Raw genomic sequence first — 20,819 nt, forward strand, 5'->3', positions numbered from 1 at the left:
CAACAAATTTGATGTGTATGGCATATGTTGGTCCCTTTTTCATTGAAGCTCCAGATGGTATGAGTTTGTCCATCTTCTATGTTTAATTTCTGCCCGAGCCACCATCGTACCCATCCGTCCGTGTTAGGCTGGTATGGAATCGATGTTTGCCTGTAACAAAAACACAAAATAAACTAAAGATCACTGTTTGTTTGGGGCCCTGTAAAACTAACTCGATTCGTTGCCTCTGGTTATCATTCTGTTCCGGATCAGCAAAGCATAGCATGGAAAAGATGGCCCCATCATTGCAATCCATGCAAACGTTTTGTCGTAATTGTGTATTTCAGTGCTAAAATCGTAGTTCAAGTATGATAAAATGTGTCAATATCAATCAACTATAAAATGCAAGCGTATAATAATGACCAACCTGTTTTTCACTATCTTTGATTGAATCTTTAGTTTTCATTCTGGAAAACTATATTTACTTCACAACTATATTCCACTCACTACCTGGGTATTTTGAACATAAGCACTAAAATGGAAATAATATTTTGACAGCTGAGCGATGAGGTTACTCGCACAAATTCACACGCAGTGCATCCAGATCTAAGCATTCTGTTGAAAAAAATCTTTTGAATGTAACGAACTCTCGTTTGCTTTATATATAATAAGTTCATAAATAACATTCATGGTAGAATGGTAGAAAATATGATGATCTAATTTTATGAACGTTGACTTACTTGCAAATCAAAAGGACACTGGACTGTTTTGAATTGTATGGGGTGTTGACAGCTGATGGTCTTGTTTTTTGAATCATCAACGTGAAATAAGAAGTAGAATGGAATTCTGCCAACATTTTCCGTGTAGAAATAATGAATGATGATTCTCAAATGACCTCTCTGAGCTCTCATTTGGCGAACATTTTCAGAAGGCGATCTTTCTCTGCTACATTCAGGCACGGCTTCAATCAGCGCTCGAGTGAATCCGTGATTGGGTAAGATGTTGTTCATTCAGATTGAGGTAGAATGAAGTAGTTAGTCAAACGTCAAAACTCGGGTCACTCACTGAGTGGCATCGTATGTTGTTTGAAAGAATATATTGATGGGCGAAGCTGTTTCACACACTGAAAAAATATTTTGATGATTGCCGATTTTATCAGCAATCACCAACACTGGGTGGCAGCGTGGAAGACCAATGGACCGCCATCAAGAATGCCTTCATCACCACCAGCGAGAACAATCTGGGCGAACTACGCACCCAGAGGAAACAATGGATCACCGATGAGACCTGGAGAAAGATAGAGGAGCGAAGAGAAGCCAAAGCCGCGATAGAGCGATCGAAAACCAGAGGAGCCAAAGTCTTAGCCCGTCAACGATACGCGGCTCTTGAGAAGGAAGTAAAACGCTCATGTCGACGGGACAAGCGAGCGTGGGCAGACTCTCTGGCCGACGAAGGAGAGAGAGCCGCCGCAACCGGGGACATTCGCCTCCTCTACGATATCTCACGACGCTTAAGCGGGGCGAAGATGAATGCAACGATGCCTGTGAAAGACGCGAATGATCAGTTATTGACCGACCCAACTGACCAGCTGAAACGCTGGTTCGAGCACTTCGAACAACTTTTCAAGTGCCAGCCAGGCCACCACCACCTCGGCATGATCTGCCTAGGATCCGATGTATAACACGCGTCAATACCGAAGCTCCATCACTGCTAGAGATTCAAACAGCCATCCAAAGCATGAAATCGAATAAAGCCCCAGGGGTCGACCGCATATCAGCCGAGATGCTCAAAGCTGACCCCATGACATCCGCTCAACTACTGCATCGTTTATTTCGTAATATCTGGGACACCGCAACTTTCCCGGTCGACTGGATGCAAGGTATCTTAGTGAAGGTGCCCAAAAAGGGTGACCTGACTGTATGCGATAACTGGCGAGGCATTATGTTGCTGTGTACCGTTCTCAAAGTTCTGTGCAAAATTATCCTAGCCCGGATTCAGAAGAATATCGACGCGACTCTCCGGCGGCAGCAAGCCGGATTCCGTGCCGGAAGATCCTGTGTGGACAATATTGTCACGCTCCGCATCATTTTAGAGCAGGTCAACGAATTCCAAGAGTCCCTTTACTTGGTATTCATTGACTACGAAAATGCTTTCGACCGTCTCAATCACGAGAATATGTGGGGCGCCCTGGGACGCAAGAGGGTTGCTGAGAAAATCATCGGCCTCATCGAAGCACAGTACGAGGCCTTTTCGTGTAGAGTGCTGCACAATGGGGTCCTGTCCGACCCTATCCGGGTCGTAGCTGGTGTGAGGCAAGGATGTATTCTATCACCGTTACTGTTCCTCATCGTAATCGATGAGATTCTGGTAGATGCGATTGACCGTGAACCAAACCGCGGGCTGTTATGGCAGCCTATAACCATGGAGCACCTAAACGACTTCGAATTGGCGGATGACGTTGCACTACTCGCGCAACGGCGCTCTGATATGCAGAGTAAGCTCAACGACCTTGCCGATCGCTCCTCCTCGGCAGGTTTAGTCATCAACGTCAACAAAACCAAATCGTTGGATGTAAACACGGTGACTCCTTCCAGTTTCACAGTAGCCGGGCAACCAGTGGAGAATGTTGAAAGCTTCCAATATCTTGGTAGCCAAATGGCGTCAGACGGCGGTACCAAGATCGACATAGGCGCACGGATCAAGAAAGCAAGGGCTGCCTTTGCGAGTTTAAGAAATATCTGGAAAAACAGGCAGATAAGTGAACGCACCAAAATACGAATTTTCAACTCTAACGTGAAATCTGTGCTGTTATACGCTAGCGAAACATGGTGTGTATCAGTGGAGAACACTCAACGGCTGCAGGTGTTCATTAACAGATGCCTGCGGTATATAATTCGGGCCTGGTGGCCTCACAACTGGATCTCAAACAACGAGCTCCATCGTCGTTGTCACCAGAGGCCGATAACAACAGAAATTCGGGATCGGAAGTGGGGCTGGGTCGGCCACACTCTACGTAGGGGCGGAAACGAAATCTGTAAGCAAGCATTAGACTGGAACCCAGCGGGACATCGCAGCAGAGGCAGACCCAGAGGCTCATGGCGGCGAAGCCTCAATAAAGAAATAAAAGAAGTCGACCGAAATCTAACCTGGCAACAGGTTAAAGCGATAGCCGGGCATCGCTCAGGATGGAGATCTTTCAAGTCGGCCCTTTGCACCACCGGAGGTGTACAGGATCCATAACTAACTAACTAACACACCGTCTTCTTGCACACTGCCAAAGATGGTCCTAAGCACCCGTCTCTCGGATACTCCGAGTGCTTGCAAATTCTCCTCGAGCATTGTCCATGTTTCATGTCCGTAGAGGACAACCGGTCTTATTAGCGTCTTTACATGACACATTTGGTGCGGTGGCGAATCTTTTTCGACCGCAGTTTCTTCTGGAGCCCGCAGTTTCTTCTAACGTTGTTGTCAGCCGTTAGCAAGGATCCGAGGTAGACGAATTCCTCGACCACCTCGAAGGTATCCCCGTCTATCGTAACACTGCTTCCCAGGCGCCCTGTCGCGCTCGGTTCCTCCCACAAGCATGTACTTTGTCTTTGACGCATTCACCACCAGTCCAACTTTTGTTGCTTCACGTTTCAGGCGGGTGTACAGTTCTGCCACCTTTGCAAATGTTCGGCCGACAATGTCCATGTCATCCGCGAAGCAAATAAATTGACTGGATCTGTTGAAAATCGTACCCCGGCTGTTACACCCGGCTCTCCGCATGACACCTTCTAGCGCAATGTTGAACAACAGGCACGAAAGTCCATCACCTTGTCTTAGTCCCCGGCGCGATTCGAACGAACTGGAGTGTTCGCCCGAAATCTTCACACAGTTTTGCACACCATCCACCGTTGCTTTGATCAGTCTGGTAAGCTTCCCAGGGAAGCTGTTCTCGTCCATAATTTTCCATAGCTCTACGCGGTCTATGCTGTCGTATGCCGCCTTGAAATCAACGAACAGATGGTGCGTTGGGACCTGGTATTCACGGCATTTTTGAAGGATTTGCCGTACAGTAAAGATCTGGTCCGTTGTCGAGCGGCCGTCAACGAAGCCGGCTTGATAACTTCCCACGAACACTGCATTAAGGATGGTGATCGCTCGAAAGTTCTCACACTCCAGTTTGTCGCCTTTCTTGTAGGTGGGGCATATAACCCCTTCCTTCCACTCCTCCGGTAGCTGTTCGGTTTTTCTAGATTCTGACTATCAGTTTGTGCAGGCAAGTGGCCAGCTTTTCCGGGGCCATCTTGATGAGCTCAGCTCCGATACCATCCTTACCAGCTGCTTTATTGGTCTTTAGCTGTTGAATGGCATCCTTAACTTCCCTCAAGGTGGGGGCTGGTTGGCTTCCACCGTCCGCTGAACTGACGTAGTCATCTCCTCCGCTGCCTTGACTTTCACTGCCTGTACTCTCAGTGCCATTCAGATGTTCCTCGTAGTGCTGCTTCCACCTTTCGATCACCACACGTTCGTCCGTCAAGATGCTCCCATCCTTATCCCTGCACAGTTCGGCTCGCGGCACGAAGCCTTTGCGGGATGCGTTGAGCTTCTGATAGAACTTGCGTGTTTCTTGTGAACGGCACAGCTGTTCCATCTCCTCGCACTCCGCTTCTTCCAGGCGACGTTTCTTCTCCTGAAAAAGGCGGGTCTGCTGTCTCCGCTTCCGTCTATAACGTTCCACGTTTTGCCGGGTACCTTGATGCAGCGCGACCGCCCGCGCTGCGTCCTTCTCCTCCAGAATCTGTCTGCACTCTCCGTCGAACCAATCGTTCCGTCGACTTCGTCCCATATACCCGACGTTGTTCTCCGCTGCGTCGTTAATGGCTGCTTTGACTGTATTCCAGCAGTCCTCAAGAGGGGCCGCATCGAGCTCACCCTCTTCCGGCAACGCTGCCTCGAGATGCTGCGCGTATGCAGTGGTGACATCAGGTTGCTTCAGCCGCTCTAGGTCGTACCGCGGCGGTCGTCGGTACCGAACATTGTTGATGACGGATAGTTTTGGGCGCAGTTTAACCATCACCAGATAGTGGTCAGAGTCGATGTTAGCGCCACGATATGTCCTGACGTCGATAATGTCGGAGAAGTGCCGTCCATCAATCAGAACGTGGTCGATTTGTGATTCTGTCTGCAGTGGTGATCTCCCGCTGGACCATGGTGCACAGTTTCACTTAGAGTCCCTCGCTGGCACTCGGACGATGATCAGCCGCCCCTAACATGGAGAACAGACGCTGTTGTGAGCCGATCCTGACATGGAGAACAGACGCTCAGTAAGATTCCCTGTCAGCATACGACCATAGTTCCCACCGGGTTTGGTTACCCGATCTTCCCTAAGGTTGCTCGCATCCCGGCCAGCACCACGGGGAGGTAGGGATAGGAGTTGCTGGGAAAGAAGCTAAGGACCGCAAGATGAGGTCTATTTTATTCCTTCAGGTACGCGAAGTACCAATGGTACGCTTTACCCAGCATTTTCCGTGCTCTACGAAAAACAATGTTAATTAGTTCAATCAAAGGTAATTGCCTATTTCCGGGGATTAAACCACCCGACTTGGACGTTAATTTACAATGTTATGAAAACTCATATGTGAATATGTACGTTATGTGGAAGATATTGATTTGAAAAATGTATTGGAGGTAACCACTTTCCCTTCGATGGGACTCGAACCCATGACCCTACAGTACGCTAGACTGGTGCTTTAACCAACTAAGCTACGAAGGACCTCCGTCGGGCTTCGCAACCTAGCGGCTACTGAACGAGCTCGAGATTCCCAAATTGGACGCATAGTCAAATCACTCGCAATCCATTTATCAAGCCAATACTTCCACATGTGTATTGTACACGTCCACATTAGAGGAGCGTGAGTATTTAGAATGTCTGGCGGCTATACACATTCTTCATCAGCAACGGTACTGATCAAGTGAGGTTGTGTAAGCTATTTGCCAGTCGGTCGTCAAGCTCAGACCCGACCGCATTGCGTAGGCAAGAGCACGCAACTCAAGTTCAGTTCAATCAAAGGTAATTGCCTATTTCCGGGGATTAAACCACCCGACTTGGACGTTAATTTACAATGTTATGAAAACTCATATGTGAATATGTACGTTATGTGGAAGATATTGATTTGAAAAATGTATTGCGTCCAATTTGGGAATCTCGAGCTCGTTCAGTAGCCGCTAGGTTGCGAAGGCCGACGGAGGTCCTTCGTAGCTTAGTTGGTTAAAGCACCAGTCTAGCGTACTGTAGGGTCATGGGTTCGAGTCCCATCGAAGGGAAAGTGGTTACCTCCAATACATTTTTCAAATCAATATCTTCCACATAACGTACATATTCACATATGAGTTTTCATAACAATGTTAATTATTTTTTCATTAACTACTAGAATTACTTTAAAAAAAAATCCAAATCTTGTGTAGGTCGCTACCGGACCTATTTGGATCAAGCAGAAAGTGGATATGTCGGTGGTTTTAAGCCAATACGGGACTTAGTGGGTTGGTTTATGGTCAGAATCACATGTACATCAGTGATTGAAGGCGCCGCTTAATTTAGTTGGATCAATAATATAATCCAACTCTGGAATGAGTTATTCTGGACCAATTTGGATTTGATTTTCCATTATATTATACAAAACCCAGTACCTTATGAACACATTTAGCCTAACAATTTTAACCACAATTAATTGCATATTATTCGGCAACTCAGCCGTACGAAAATCAATCTGTTTTTTTGTTAAATATCTTGGCTGTGCACAACACATGTTTCGAAATAGACAAATTGATACGAAATTTGCGAAAAAGAATCCACGTGTCTTGGAGTAGAGGGACTCGAACTCTCAACCTCCTACTCTAGAAAGGCGTGATAACTATGTGGGCTATGGGATACGAACACAGAACAATTCATTTTTATACTTACTTAGTCATTTGATAGAATTTGTGATCAATTGGAATTTTTCTTTTTGATGGAGTAGGCACTGGGAAATTATCGCTTTGCAGCTTAAGAGTGGCCATTCAACACTTCCACAGTTATTGCGACGATTCTATCCCATGAGATAGCACGATAATATTCTTATAAGGGAATGGAACTCGGGCATGGTTTTGCTTTTGTAGTCGCGCATTAAAACCCTAGGCTAAAACAGGCTCCAATCAACTGGAAAAGCTATTCGTAAGTTTGTGCGAAACATTAGGTATTTTTATTAGCGCTTGGTTCGCAGAGCACCGATCAATTGTCACTTATTTACAGAGATCATCCAGAAGTTTGTACAACTTGTGGGCAATAATTATACATATGATTAGCGCCATATACAAGTATGTACAACTAGACATTCCTGTCTGACATTGCTCCACATATGGCCATCACGAGTAACCTGAATATATCCAACAGAACGCTACCGACCCTGTGAAATTCCTGCCTTTCGGTCAGCGTACATATCAGCCAACGTCTAATTCCGAACGGCTCGTTCTCCTTACTTTTACCATACCGATTGAAGATGCTACATACCACATAGCAAACAGGGCACACCGCTTCGCAGTGCTCTTTCTTTATGGTAAACGCGCGCATGTGTTTAGTTTACTTTACCGTGGCTCATTTCTGATGCTGGAATTTGATGTATAATATACACACTTCAGCACATTGTACCTGGCATGCAGTGTGGAGGCTTCAATCCTATCCTCTTGGAAGAAGCCAAGGCGGTTTACAGAAACCCACGAGAAGTGTGGAAAATGGGTACCGTAATCTGGGGTGAATTGAACACTGTGGTACCAAGTTGCTAAAAGCTTCAGCATCTAAGCTGCCCGCCAGAGTAGACGCGACGTTCGATGCGACGCGACTCACGTAAAAGAATAACAATTATTATCAATGAACGGTTAAATTGCACTGTCGTGTCGGGTCACATCGCAAACCATTTGTTCGAGAAACTGCATATATCAATACTTTTTGGCAAAACATAGCATCCTGGGGCACTTTCAGTTCGTAAACTGTAAGCAGCATTCCATAATTACTCTTCAAAGTGCGTCTATAGATATGTAGTTTATCAAACAACGCAAAAAAAAAATCTTACAATTCCGAAATATTTGTTTTGGTTTTTTGCCAAGGAGTCAATATTTCCCACGGATCTTCTCTATCTCTTTCCCAATTGATATAAAATTAGAACACAACAGAACCACTAACCAAATCTGACAAGTACTGTTCCTGTTGTTGTATAATGTTCATAAGATGTTAAAGAGATAGGCGAGATGATGACATCACTGTGGAGTGATTAATTTGGAGTAAATGGTTAATTAGTATGGGTTCAGTTATTCAAATAATTTTTACAAACTAGAAACATATTCATAATACAAATCGAATGAGAGTAGAAAAGTACTGAATTTATGGAAGTAACTTCCGTAACTTCTGCGTTACACTTGATTTATCAGTTAAAATCGTATAAAGTAACCAAATTTCCTCCCGATTACGGTATGCGAACTAACACGCCTGACGATGAGGGAGCGTTGGATTATGTTTATGTAGTTGGGAGCACACTCCAGAGAATCTATCGCTCTCCGTCATCTTTCGCCGAAGGCTTACCGCGGAAGACGGATCGCATCATCATAGCCATCGTCATGGCAGATTATGCTCTGCCATGTGCAATGCTGTTGTTGTGTGACCAACGAGAGCTAAATGGTTTAACGTTTATATACCGAGCGGCTCGAATCGAACTTTGTTTTGATTGACCATGTTATGAAGGGATTTTGTTTTTCTAACTGTTGTGCACATTGACCGTAAAGAAAGCTTTTGTGCATATTTATTTGTAGAATTTACCTTTTTCCAATGTGCCTAAATTCAGAAGACAAATTGTATATTTGATTCGACATTCTTTTGGAATCAATTTGTTACGGTAATGTTTCTTTGGAAGTTATGGTTTTTGTAGATGCACTTCTTTGAAATTGTTTCATTATTGTCCATTAAAAGAGGACGATCCACGGCTTCAATGAATCATTTCCTGCTTCATACTGCCATAAAAGTGACTACATGCGACAACGCCTTCACACGATCAAGAAATGCACACAAAATGTGATGCAAATATTTTTGCGATATGGTCCCTCGAACGGCCTCGTGTGCCTTTTTCAAGATCCGGTTTTCGCGTTAGAAGGGGCAAAGCAAAACACAACCGGCTGAGTTGGTCGATCGACTATCGGTTGACTTTGGTGTATTCAGAGGCAGTCTGTTTGCCGCTGATTGTTGTTCGCTGATGCAAGCAGTTTTTTATTTTAGATACATGCCCGAACAACCAGGCGAGCAACAGTAAGAAAAGTGGTGCAGTAAGACAGTGTTCAGTTCAATGTTGTGCTGTCTCAAACATGCGGTCGAACGGTTGTCGAGAACTGACACCTAGATGAGACCCTCGAGGAGGGCCTAAACTTGTTGGGACGTGTTTACTTTTACAACGGGCTTGATTATGCTCTAAGTTTGCGGGTACAATAAGATGATAGAGATCTCAATTTACTCATAATAGCAACATAAGCAATGAAGCATCTTATATTGTCCATAGCTAAGTGCAAAATAAAGTAGAATTGAACCGTTGGTTTGAGAATCTGAATATATGTAACATTATTCGCCAAAATGAGATTTTTATATATTATGAATCCTCGTCCAAAAATACAATAATAATTTTCTGAGAAACTACATATGTAAACGAACTTTGAAGAGCAATTATGAAGTATTGCTTACAGTTTTCGCACTGGAAGTACCCCAGGGTATTGAGGTTTGCCAAAACTGTTGATCACTATCGAAGAAATCAAAAGATTCGGTGTCAATTTGTTCAAAAACAGTTTTTTGTTGTTTTCTCGAAACTGGGTAAAATAAATAAATGCAATTTCTCAAACAAATGATTCAATTATATTTCGTCTTTAAATAATAAAAAAAATCATCAAAAATGTATGGAAATTTACACAACTAAGTTCTGGACTAAATTAAACTTTTCAAACCAACCCGAACAGGAGAAATTGGCTCAATGATACCTAATTCTGTTATTAATAACATACTCTGTTATGGAGTAGCCCTGCATAAGAGGTAAAATACCAAAGGAATAATACCAAAAATAATATTCACAATACTTGAGCCACAACACACTCTGTTATTAAATTCTATTTTAATGCCAAATGCATAACAAATTATTATTCGTTTGGTATTGAAATACCTAAGCATGTTATGCCTCAAGTATTCTTCATATACGTTTTTGGTATTATTTTTTGGTATTTTACCTCTTATGCAAGGCTAGTTTATACCAATTTCTGTTATCGGAAACTTACTGAATGCGGTGTTGAACTGCGGATGAAAAAACACATAAATAAAGTTCAATCAAAGTTAATTGCCTATTTCCGGGGATTAAACCACCCGACTTGGACGTTAATTTACAATGTTATGGAAACTCATATGTGAATATGTACGTTATGTGGAAGATATTGATTTGAAAAATGTATTGGAGGTAACCACTTTCCCTTCGATGGGACTCGAACCCATGACCCTACAGTACGCTAGACTGGTGCTTTAACCAACTAAGCTACGAAGGACCTCCGTCGGCCTTCGCAACCTAGCGGCTACTGAACGAGCTCGAGATTCCCAAATTGGACGCATAGTCAAATCACTCGCAATCCATTTTCTCAAGCCAATACTTCCACATGTGTATTGTACACGTCCACATTAGAGGAGCGTGAGTATTTAGAATGTCTGGCGGCTATACACATTCTTCATCAGCAACGGTACTGATCCTTCTTCCATTGTCGAGTTATATCAATTTACTTGAAAAAACATGAATTTAGTAAAATTGGTAAAACTTGAGATAAAAAATAACATATCTCCAATTTTTTCACATAATAAAGAAAATGAATTGCTCTTTTAAATGCCGTGTGAACCTATTTTTTTGGTCTGCCCTCACCGAAGATATCAACTTTTGAAAAAAAAAATGTAATTTTGACAGAAAAACGATTATAACTTTTGATCGGAAAAAAAATGAGCATAATGACCAACCAAAAGTTGTATTTTTTTAGCTCTAAAAGTCACTCGAAGACGACTTTTCCAGGAAATCAAAAACAAAAAAAGTGGGTCAAAAATACTGTTTAGGTACACCCTAATCCAATTAGGTAAAATTGCTTTAAATCAGCCAACTTAAGAGCTACAGAAAAAGCTTTTTCACAAAACTTATTGGAATAAGCTGCGCTACAACTTTGTTGAGCACAACATGTCAGTATTCCAAAAAATGAAAAAAATATTTTCTAATTTTTATTTTTTGGTAACACCATAATGATGGCCTCACTATTTCGAACATTTTTGTAGAACAACAGTTTTTTCTAAAAAACTCAAAGGTGCAGCCCAATCGGGTTGTACGCAATGGTGACGTTGAACTACGTAGCTGTATGTAATGTACATGTTTCGACTTTTCTGTTCGATGAGACCAAAACAAGCGTTTTTCAAGCACAGGATGAATCTGTTTTCGTTGATAATCCTGGGCTCTTGAGATTGAGTGAGAAATAAAAACAAATGTTTCATATAATCAAGGATGAACAACACTCTCAAGCTCAAGCACTCTCAATTGATATAAACTCGCTAGAAAGTAGAAATCGTTCGATAATTGTATCTCGATTCGAAGCATTGGTAAATGCTACTTTTGAACTTATTTTCCCACATAAAACCAAAACACAATGCCAAACATCCGAATGAACTTCATTGTTCACAATAAATTGGTGTTAGTTGGGTTTACATCACATGATAATTTTATGTTTAATCGATTTCGAAATCGATTTCAAAATTTGAAAAGTTATCGCCGATGACAACTCGCCTCCTTTCGCACCTGAGAAGTTTTCATGTGATAATTCCAATAATTATCGTATGAGAATGATTCAGCACAACCCTGGCTGAAAGTGTGGCCCTGGAACCATTACCGACGCAAACTGGAACAGAGACTAAGCACCCGCCACTAAGTCAGTCTAAACCCCGGTGGCTCATTACAGAATAGTCCATCCTGAAAGCTGGGCTGTCTACGGCATTTGGTGGTCATCCTATGGAAGAAGTCAGAGTAGACGCGACAAAGAAGTTTGACATTGATAATACTTATTATTCCTTCATGTGATTTGCATCGAACTTTGCTTTTACTCCGGCAGGAATCAGCAAAAACGAGCCGGAGTTTCCCAGAACGTATCCAATGCAGCAGCCGATCCCCTCTACTGGCATTAATAGACGTAAGCGAGAAGCTGCCGTCAAACGCCCCCAAGCTTTCGAGAGAAAACGCGCTTATAGGTTAGCATAAACGAACTGCTTAAGGTAAAAGCCCTGTAAGTTTCATTAATTTGACGTCTATGCTGGCTTGAGGTCTCCAGTTAGCATTGCGAACAAAGGCGCAGAATCCGGAGATGGCGATATCGATACTCGATCCTATCTAAGATGTTTTTGGTGGGAAACATTCTCGACACCCTGGGAAAAGTGTATCCATTGTATAAACCACACAAGATACATGCTAATTCAAAAGCGGGCATAGAAAGCTTTTAATTACTAACTAAAGAAATGCTAATAGATTAGTTGAAGAAGTTGAAAAGCAGGCCAAGTTCCAGTTGGAAGGTAGTGCTATGGAAGAAGAAGCTCGCGATGCACTTACGAGATTGACTGATTCACCGAAACCGATTCCTATTCAAGCAAGTTTTCAATAGAAAATATTATCATACATAAATATTGTAACACACTGGAGTCGGTTTACGCTGAGGTAATTTAAGGTAATTTAAAACAACGTAAAAAACCGCGTAAATCCCAAAATATGTCTGAATAAACCGCGTAAATCCCAAAATTCAAGTGAAAAAAAACAACATAAAAAATGATTCGCGTAAAAAACGACTTCAGTGTACATCGGGTATGAAGCGTTGACTCTTCCTTGATTGAACGGTCCAAGAAAATTAAAAATCCATCGAGAAACGGCTGAGATATTAACGATCAAAGTCTATCATATTTTCGTGGTGTTTTTAGATTTTTTGCAATCGTGAAGTGTACCCCAATATAGAAAAGACAGACGTAGTTCTACGTCAAAATATAGTTTTGCATCTTTCCGCGTATATCTGTATCCTGGACCATAGTGCAATGTTGGTAAAGTATCATCACTGCCATGCTTGACTGTAGCTGTAGGCCTCAAACACTTCTTTTTCAAACTTTCGCCGGCTCGCCGCTATTTTCTTGTTATACCATCAGACACAAATAGCATTACTTCCGTCTCTCGTCTGACCAAATCAACTTATTCCAGTCATCACATGGGGAAAAACTCAAAATCTCAAAACTCATGGATGATTTAAATCAGTCGTGAGTTGAAACGCATCAACTCAGCACCTAAAAACTCATGGCTGAGTTGAATTATCCATGTGAATCATCGTTAGTTTTCTTTTATTGTCCTTCGTTTAAAACCGTTAACTGACGTTCGTCGCATAGAACAATGAATACTCTTGCTTCTGTAAACAATAAATTTCCTGCAAATTGATTTTTAACACTTTTTAGAGCAAAATGATTTTTTGGCAAATGAGGTGTGGTGTGGCAAACTCAGGTGTGATGCAAATCTTTAAATTCGCAAACGAGTTTGCTCGATGAGTGAGTTTTATGAATGATTTTACCAACACTGCAAATGACCATGAATACCATGACCATGTTGCTTAAATGCCACTCTGCCCTTGAAACCTTTCTTATGAAGACGATTTAGTACACCCAAAAAACAAATCTGACAATTTTGTATAAAATCTGGGCATATACAATTCTGTAAGCTTTTTATACAAATATTGTCTTAAAATAATACAAATCTACATGATTTCAATTCAATACAACAATTGTATTAAAATCTTCCGAAATTGTATATGCCCAATTATTATAGTTTCTGTAAGGTTCTTATGCAGAACTGTATAAAAATCTGCCATCCGCTGGTTGGGTGTACAGATAGTGATGTTAGTTGAATGGAAAACTCGCTTTCAATCTGTTTCGCAATTTTCGGAGCTAATAGTCTCCGATCCAGCTCCGCCTTCTTCATCGTGTTCTGCCAATTTGGCCAGTTGTTAAGAGTTATCTCCCATATTCACCCTATCATAATAAAATGAGTGGAAGACAAATGAGCTTGTTCCTCATTTCTGAGAAAGATTTACATCAGCATCCGAGAAGGATTCTCATCCAAATCCGAATCATCGAAGTATTCCAACTGAAATTCAGAAGAATTCACACTGGAATCCTTTCGGTATCGTTGAGGGATACCCTTGGGAATCTGTGGGGGATACCCTTTAAAATTTGCTTCAGAATCTCTCGTTGATTTGCTTCGGGATTCCTACGGAATCGCTCGAAGATTTGTTTCGGAATCGTTTGGATATTTGCTTCGGAATTCCTTGACGATTTGTTTCAAAATCCTTTGACGATTTAATTCGGAGTCTCTCGATGTTTTGCCTCGGAATCCCTCAATGATTCACTTTTGAATCTCTCGGCGATCGGAATCCCTCTGACGATTTGCTTCAGACTCTATCGACAATTCGCTTCGGAATACATCGGAATTCCTCGAAGATTCAGTTCGGAGTCCCTTGATGAATTGCTTCGAAATCATAGGACGACATCCCTGATGGATTCTTCTCTACAGAATTAATTCGGAGTCCCTCGACGATTTTCTTCGGGATCCCTCGACAGTTTGCTTCGGAATCCTTCGAAGATTTGATTCTACATCCCAGAAACATTGCTTATGAAACCCCTGGAACATTCACGTTGGAATTCCTGGCGGAATTTCTGGAACAAATCTAATATTACAACCTTTTCTTGTACAACTTAACCAAATAAAAGAAAAACAAACAAATAGAAACGATTTACAAAACAATAAACAGCTTATTAATCTCTTTTGTTCCAAAAATGTTTCAAATTAAGATGCACCTAAAATTTTAAACTTTCGTCGTTAAAAGTTTTCCGAAATCTAACTTAGTAACAGTTGGCGATAGCTGGATATTGCTCATAATAGAGATCTTTCAAATCGACTCTTTCCACCATTCGGGTGCACAGGACCCATCACTTCTAGCATTTGAAAACTCTCACATATTTTGTTGTTATGAAAGAAATGCAATTAACCATTATTAGTATCATCATTTGATGCCCCAGATTGAGTCCACATTTAAAAGCTGACATGAGTCACATTTAGAAGCTGAAATATTTTCCAGTTATTTAATTTTTCAAATTTAGTGAAAACTAATTATTCGCAAATAAAAGCATGATGTCTCTTTTGAAAACTCAAACATGATTTCAATATTGTTCCTGGTGCTGAATTGTTTATGATACATATTCATAAGGAGAAAAAAGAAAAACAAACCGTTCCCAATCATCGGAAAATGAACGAAAGCGTACGCGGTGCGCCTTTCGGCAAAGCACAGCTCGACACTCCGACCGAGTCTAACCAAAGGTACGTCGCGTCGTTGATTGTCCTCGCAGCGCGTCGAACGGGTTGGACTCCTGCGCAGCATAGCAGAACTTGCATCTAAACGTGCCTGCTTCGCATGTGAAAGAGGATGATGTGAGGAAACGATTAATGCTGGCATCGCTCACGCTGGTTCTCCGCGCGCGTAGAACGAGTGAGCATACCTGAGCATACCAAGGAGGATTTTTTTTTCAAAACTTTTGTCATGGCGTAAAACTTTAAATTTGATTTCTGCCAGCGCTGCTGTTGGTTCTTTATTATTAATCGTACGACTGGCAAAAGCTTTCTTTGTGATGTGGTGTGGTGTTATTCGTAGGAGAAACACATACCGTCAACTGGGGGGAAGATGATCATTGAGGTGAAGATGATCATTTGATGTGTCAGTCAAAAGTGCCAAATTTTTTTTATGAAACGGTGATCAACAATATTCTCCGTTCAAGTAATGTAACCGCTAGGTAGAAATCCGAGTTTTTCGATTATAATCATGAAAATGTATTTGTGGAAGAAAGAGAGAGATAGTCATAAATGACGCTATTTTCGTTTCAAATATTGACTTCGTAGACTTCTTTACGTAGTAAATTCAACATTCATACAAATAACCTAGTGTATTTTGACTACTAGGTCATAATGATTTTAGTAGATCTGTCTTGATCAACTTCACCCCAAACCAGATTACTCAAAAAATGTGTGATAATTTAATTTATTTCAATAAATGCAAACGCATTTCAGAAAACTAAAGTTGTTGATTATTGCAACGTATAGCAGTACATGTTTTGAAAATATTTGTTTCGATTTAAAATGTAAACACACATTGTTGCATGTTGTTATTGCATGTTTTGTCTTAAAAATGATCATCTTCCCCCCAGTTAACGGTACTTACTTACTTGATGGGCTACAGCTCTTCGATGAACCTACGACGAATGGAGTATCCTTCTCCTCTGGACTCGATCCTGGGCAAATCGCTTCCAGTCGCCCTGAACATTGAGCGCCCTCAGGTCCTCTTCAACTGCAAAAAGCCATCGTGTACGCGGCCTTCCACGAAGCCTGCGGCCTCTTCCGGGTTCTCTACTAAATATTATCTTCGCTTGACGTTCTTCCGGCATACGAACAACGTGACCAGCCCACCGTAGTCTGCCGTGTTGTATAAGCTTAATAATATCCAGCCCTTTATACACCTGGTACAATTCGTGATTCATGCGACGGCGCCAGATACCGTTCTCCTGTTTACCGCCGAGTATTGTCCGCAGCACCTTACGCTCAAACACTCCGAGAGCTCTCCGATCAGCCTCCTTTAACGTCCATGTCTCATGGCCGTATAAAGCCACCGGAAGAATCAGAGTAGTATACAGCGCGAGTTTTGTTTTCGTTTGCAGACTACGGGACTTAAGCTGGTTACGAAGTCCGTAATAAGCCCTATTTGCAGCTGCAATACGCCTTTTCACCTCGCGGGTAACATCATTATCGCACGTCACTAATATTCCAAGATACACAAATTCTTCTACCACTTCAAATTTTTCACCATCCAGCACTATTTCGCTACCACCACCACTAATGAACCCACGTTGATTGCCAGCGACCATGTACTTCGTTTTGCTGGTATTGATCGTGAGTCCAATCCTCGCTGTCTCCCTCTTAAAAGGCGCAAAAGCCTCTTCCACGGCACGGCGATCAATTCCGATAATATCGATATCGTCCGCAAATCCCAGGAGCATATGCGATTTTGTGATAATGGTACCGCTTCTTTGCACACCAGCTCTCCTAATCGCTCCCTCGAGCGCTATATTGAACAGTAGGAGAAACACATATTTAGCTGCAATTCGACTGTACGCCAAGCATGTGGCGTTGAGTTGAGCTGTCTGCGCAATATATTGTTTTGTTAGATATAAAACCATCATTAGAAATATTACTTTGTTTAAAAAATTTCACTGGGTAATTATTTGCCCTAATAATCAATTGTAAGTAGGTACATTAAGTTTCCTACTTCTGAACTAAAAATGGTTACCTGTTCCATGAACAGGTAGAACGTATGGACGAGGCGCCTCTGTTGGAATTCCTGAAATATTTCCTTCGAAATTCCTGGAGGATTCCCGCCGAAATCCGGGGAGGATTTGGAATCCCTGGAAGATTCCTTCCGAACTCCTTGGAACATTCCCGTCGGAATCTCGGATGGTTTCCCTTCAGGATCCCTGGAGTTTCCCTTTGGTATGCTTGGAGAATTCCCGTCGAAAGCTCTGGAGATTCCCGTCGGAATCCCTGGAGGCATTATTGTAACATTATTTTTTTTACATTAGAGATAGATAGAATATTTATGAAATTTGCAAAAAAAAATCTATTGCCCACCGGTGGGAACTTGACGGCGATCCGTCACATATTGTCCTTTGAGTGTGCGGGAGAAACCCGAGCGCTATCAATTTGAGTCATTGTAGCAATCATCGGCTGGTAAACAAACACACTTCTATACTGTGGGCTTTAACAGAAAGCACGTGCTTGAGAAAAGAGAATATAGATGAGTGCGATTGATCCGCAATTGTGGGTGGACAATATTTATCACATTACCACTAAGATAACTTAATAAGGTGGTAAAATGATCGCGAATTTTTTTAAAGAAGCTCAAAATAGAGAAAATAAATGAAGGGGCTATAAACCACCCACAACAACCCTCCACCCCTCCCCCTTGGAGGATACTTCGCCAATGGTGATAAAAAACATAAATTAATATACGAAAATTATTCTATGCTTTTAGTGGAATGTATTCACTTACGGCCTTACTGTTGAGGTCGAAATACGTATCTGTCAAAGGTACAATAAAGTAGTAGAATAAATGGAATAGTACAAATTCGTCTTATTACAAAAGGAAATAAATTGATAAATCATGGAGGAACACTCATCAAATTAAACTGATTTTCACTAGGAAAGAAATGGTTAATTGATAAAGGGGTGGAAAAACTTTTTTACATTCTGTATATACATATCTTCAATCATGTACACAAAACCCTAAATTAATCCACCTAGCGACGATTATGCCTTTCTCATGCATCATAAAATGTATTGAAAAAATCACATTAGAAAGGTCAAAAAACAACTTTAGGGATCTAGATCGCATTTTTTCTATAACTTTTCATGTTTTTGCATTGATTAATAGCATTGCCACTATCCTTGGAAATTTTTGTTCTCGATTTTGATATGTTTTTCCAAGGGGTACCCTTGGGAAAAAACAATGATGTTTTCAATAACTCCCGAATGACCGGAATACAATACCAATTTTCAATATCAAACAATGAGAGTAAGTCGAGTAAGACAAGAGAGTAAATCGGGTAATGCTAAGTTCCAAAAGGTGTGTCTACACACACACACACACATACAGACATCACCTCAGTTCGTTGAGTCTCCGGGCCCTCTATCAAAAGTTTTTTTTTGTATCTTTATTAAGGAGACTTTCAGCCCTGCTGGCTAGTCTCCGAAGTATCAAAAGTTCTTTTTTGGAGTAAACCTATAGCCTTTCGGTAAACTTTGTTGTAGCAGAAAGGCAAAAAATGATTTTTTTTGGAGACATAAAAATCCGGTATCCGGGGCTGTATTTTATAGTGAAATAAATTTCATCCAAATTAATATACGAAGTGACAATGATATCATCTGCTCGTACCTTCCATTCGTACGGACGGTTTGCATCTAAATCTAATCCTACCGGCATCATATCCAATTAACCTGTAAGATATCATCGATGAACCTGACCCGGTTTCTGGCAGTCAAACGCATATCTGCCCCAGTGATCACATTGTATGACTTAATTGCATGTATCTGTATCACACAGTTAAACTGTTATTATATCATTCATTTCACCGTTATCGCTTGGTCTCGCCTTATTATGTATGATTCGCAATACACCAGCAAGGGCTGTTTGTAGTGGCAAGCATCATATATGACCCAGTTGATAAGAACTCGTCACATGTGCAAACAAGCTTTTTTTTAAAACTAAATCCAACCATATGACTAACAACTTTTGTGTATCTCGCCCTCTTGCAGGAAATTGTGGCCAGCCATCAGGAGCTTCGATGTCCGGAATGTCGAGTCTTGGTGGACGTCAAAATCGACGAGCTTCCGCCGAATGTACTGCTGATGCGAATCTTAGAAGGTAAGCTATAACCTGGGGTTTACCCAAATCATGAGATCTACCGTTGAATCCGGCTTAATCACATCGAGCTATGAACCAGCGCAGCACCACAAACAAGAGAGTGCATTGCTACGTGATTTGGCGGTAGAGGTGTCGTACGTAGGCTTATCGCCAGACGATGGTGGTATATTTTTACTGTACATATTATCTTTATTTATCGCTTTTCTTCTATTTTGCTAAAATAGGTATGAAAACAGCTGAGCTGAATAATCAAAATACAAACATAAACAAAGCGGCCCGAACCGGTGTCGGAGGAGGTGGCGGGAATATATTCAACCTGCAATTGCAATCGCAGCAGAATCACCCGAGCATAGCATACCAGAATCAAGGCTGTTCGCAGCAGCAGCAGCAGCAGAAGAACAATAAAAACGATCAACTGCATCATCACCCGCATCAAGGTCGAATCATAGCAGGAAATGCGCTGGATTTATCGAAAATCCCACACGCTAAGGCATTCTACGACTTCGCCTCCAGTGAAACCAGGTAATGCAATGCATTCTTGAGTCTTTGTGGGACGGTGTGGGCATGCACAGGTTCGCTAAATGATGGTAGCTTGAGGTCGTATCTAGAGGTGTGACGTGGTCCTGAAACAGTCGATGCTTTGAAGTGGAGACTAAAGTAGCAGAAAATTAATTGCAAATTATGCAACAATTACACCCAGGTTTTTTTACACGGTTTGGTTTTAGTCGTTTAAGACCTTCAGCGTCAATGAAACAATGAGTTAACCCCTTGAAAAAATTCACAAAAAATCTAAGAAAAATCAAGTGGTATTTAAAAAGCTCTAACAGTTTGAGTTAACCGAGAAATTAATGAACTCCAACCGCGTAAAAAAAACCTGGGTGTAATAGGTGCAAATTTGATGAGACGATTATCAGGTCTAGAAAATCTACAGGCCATCAACCTCATGAACATTTCAGGATTTTGTTGTGCTCACAAATCACATAACGCTGTATGTGGAAATATGGAATCATGAAGAACGTTACGAATCATTCAAAAGATTTAAATCTTGCATGCAAAAATTGTCACGAGCGTTTCGAAGTTTCTGAAAGTCCCTATGACCCAATGTATAGATAACCAATTGCCGGTAATTCCATTTTATTTGGTCACACCTAACACTAGGCACATCAGAATGCCAATAACATGGGATATGTGGAAGAAGTTTTATGCATTCGTTCACCTACTGCAATTCGCAACTTAAA

General features: G+C 41.6%; 1 protein-coding gene and 1 long non-coding RNA gene across 6 annotated transcripts in view; one reads left to right on the top strand and one right to left on the bottom strand.

Annotated features, from left to right (window-relative positions):
• The window catches only part of LOC134224844 (E3 ubiquitin-protein ligase SH3RF1), a 102,068-nt gene that overhangs the window by 47,245 nt on the left and 34,004 nt on the right, over positions 1 to 20,819 (top strand). For all 5 annotated transcript variants that reach the window (XM_062704465.1, XM_062704469.1, XM_062704467.1 and 2 more), the window contains exons 3-4: positions 19,473 to 19,581; positions 19,806 to 20,103. In XM_062704465.1, coding sequence (XP_062560449.1) covers positions 19,473 to 19,581; positions 19,806 to 20,103 — 407 coding nt within the window. The remainder of the gene's footprint in view (positions 1 to 19,472; positions 19,582 to 19,805; positions 20,104 to 20,819) is intronic.
• Positions 21 to 535, bottom strand: LOC134220334 (uncharacterized). Its single transcript, XR_009981865.1, has 3 exons — positions 407 to 535; positions 213 to 328; positions 21 to 150 (listed from the first exon to the last, which is right to left on the bottom strand). It is a non-coding gene; the product is annotated as an uncharacterized LOC134220334 (long non-coding RNA).

This window comes from Armigeres subalbatus, chromosome 3, assembly GCF_024139115.2.
Source record: "Armigeres subalbatus isolate Guangzhou_Male chromosome 3, GZ_Asu_2, whole genome shotgun sequence".
Lineage (NCBI taxonomy): Eukaryota > Metazoa > Arthropoda > Insecta > Diptera > Culicidae > Armigeres > Armigeres subalbatus.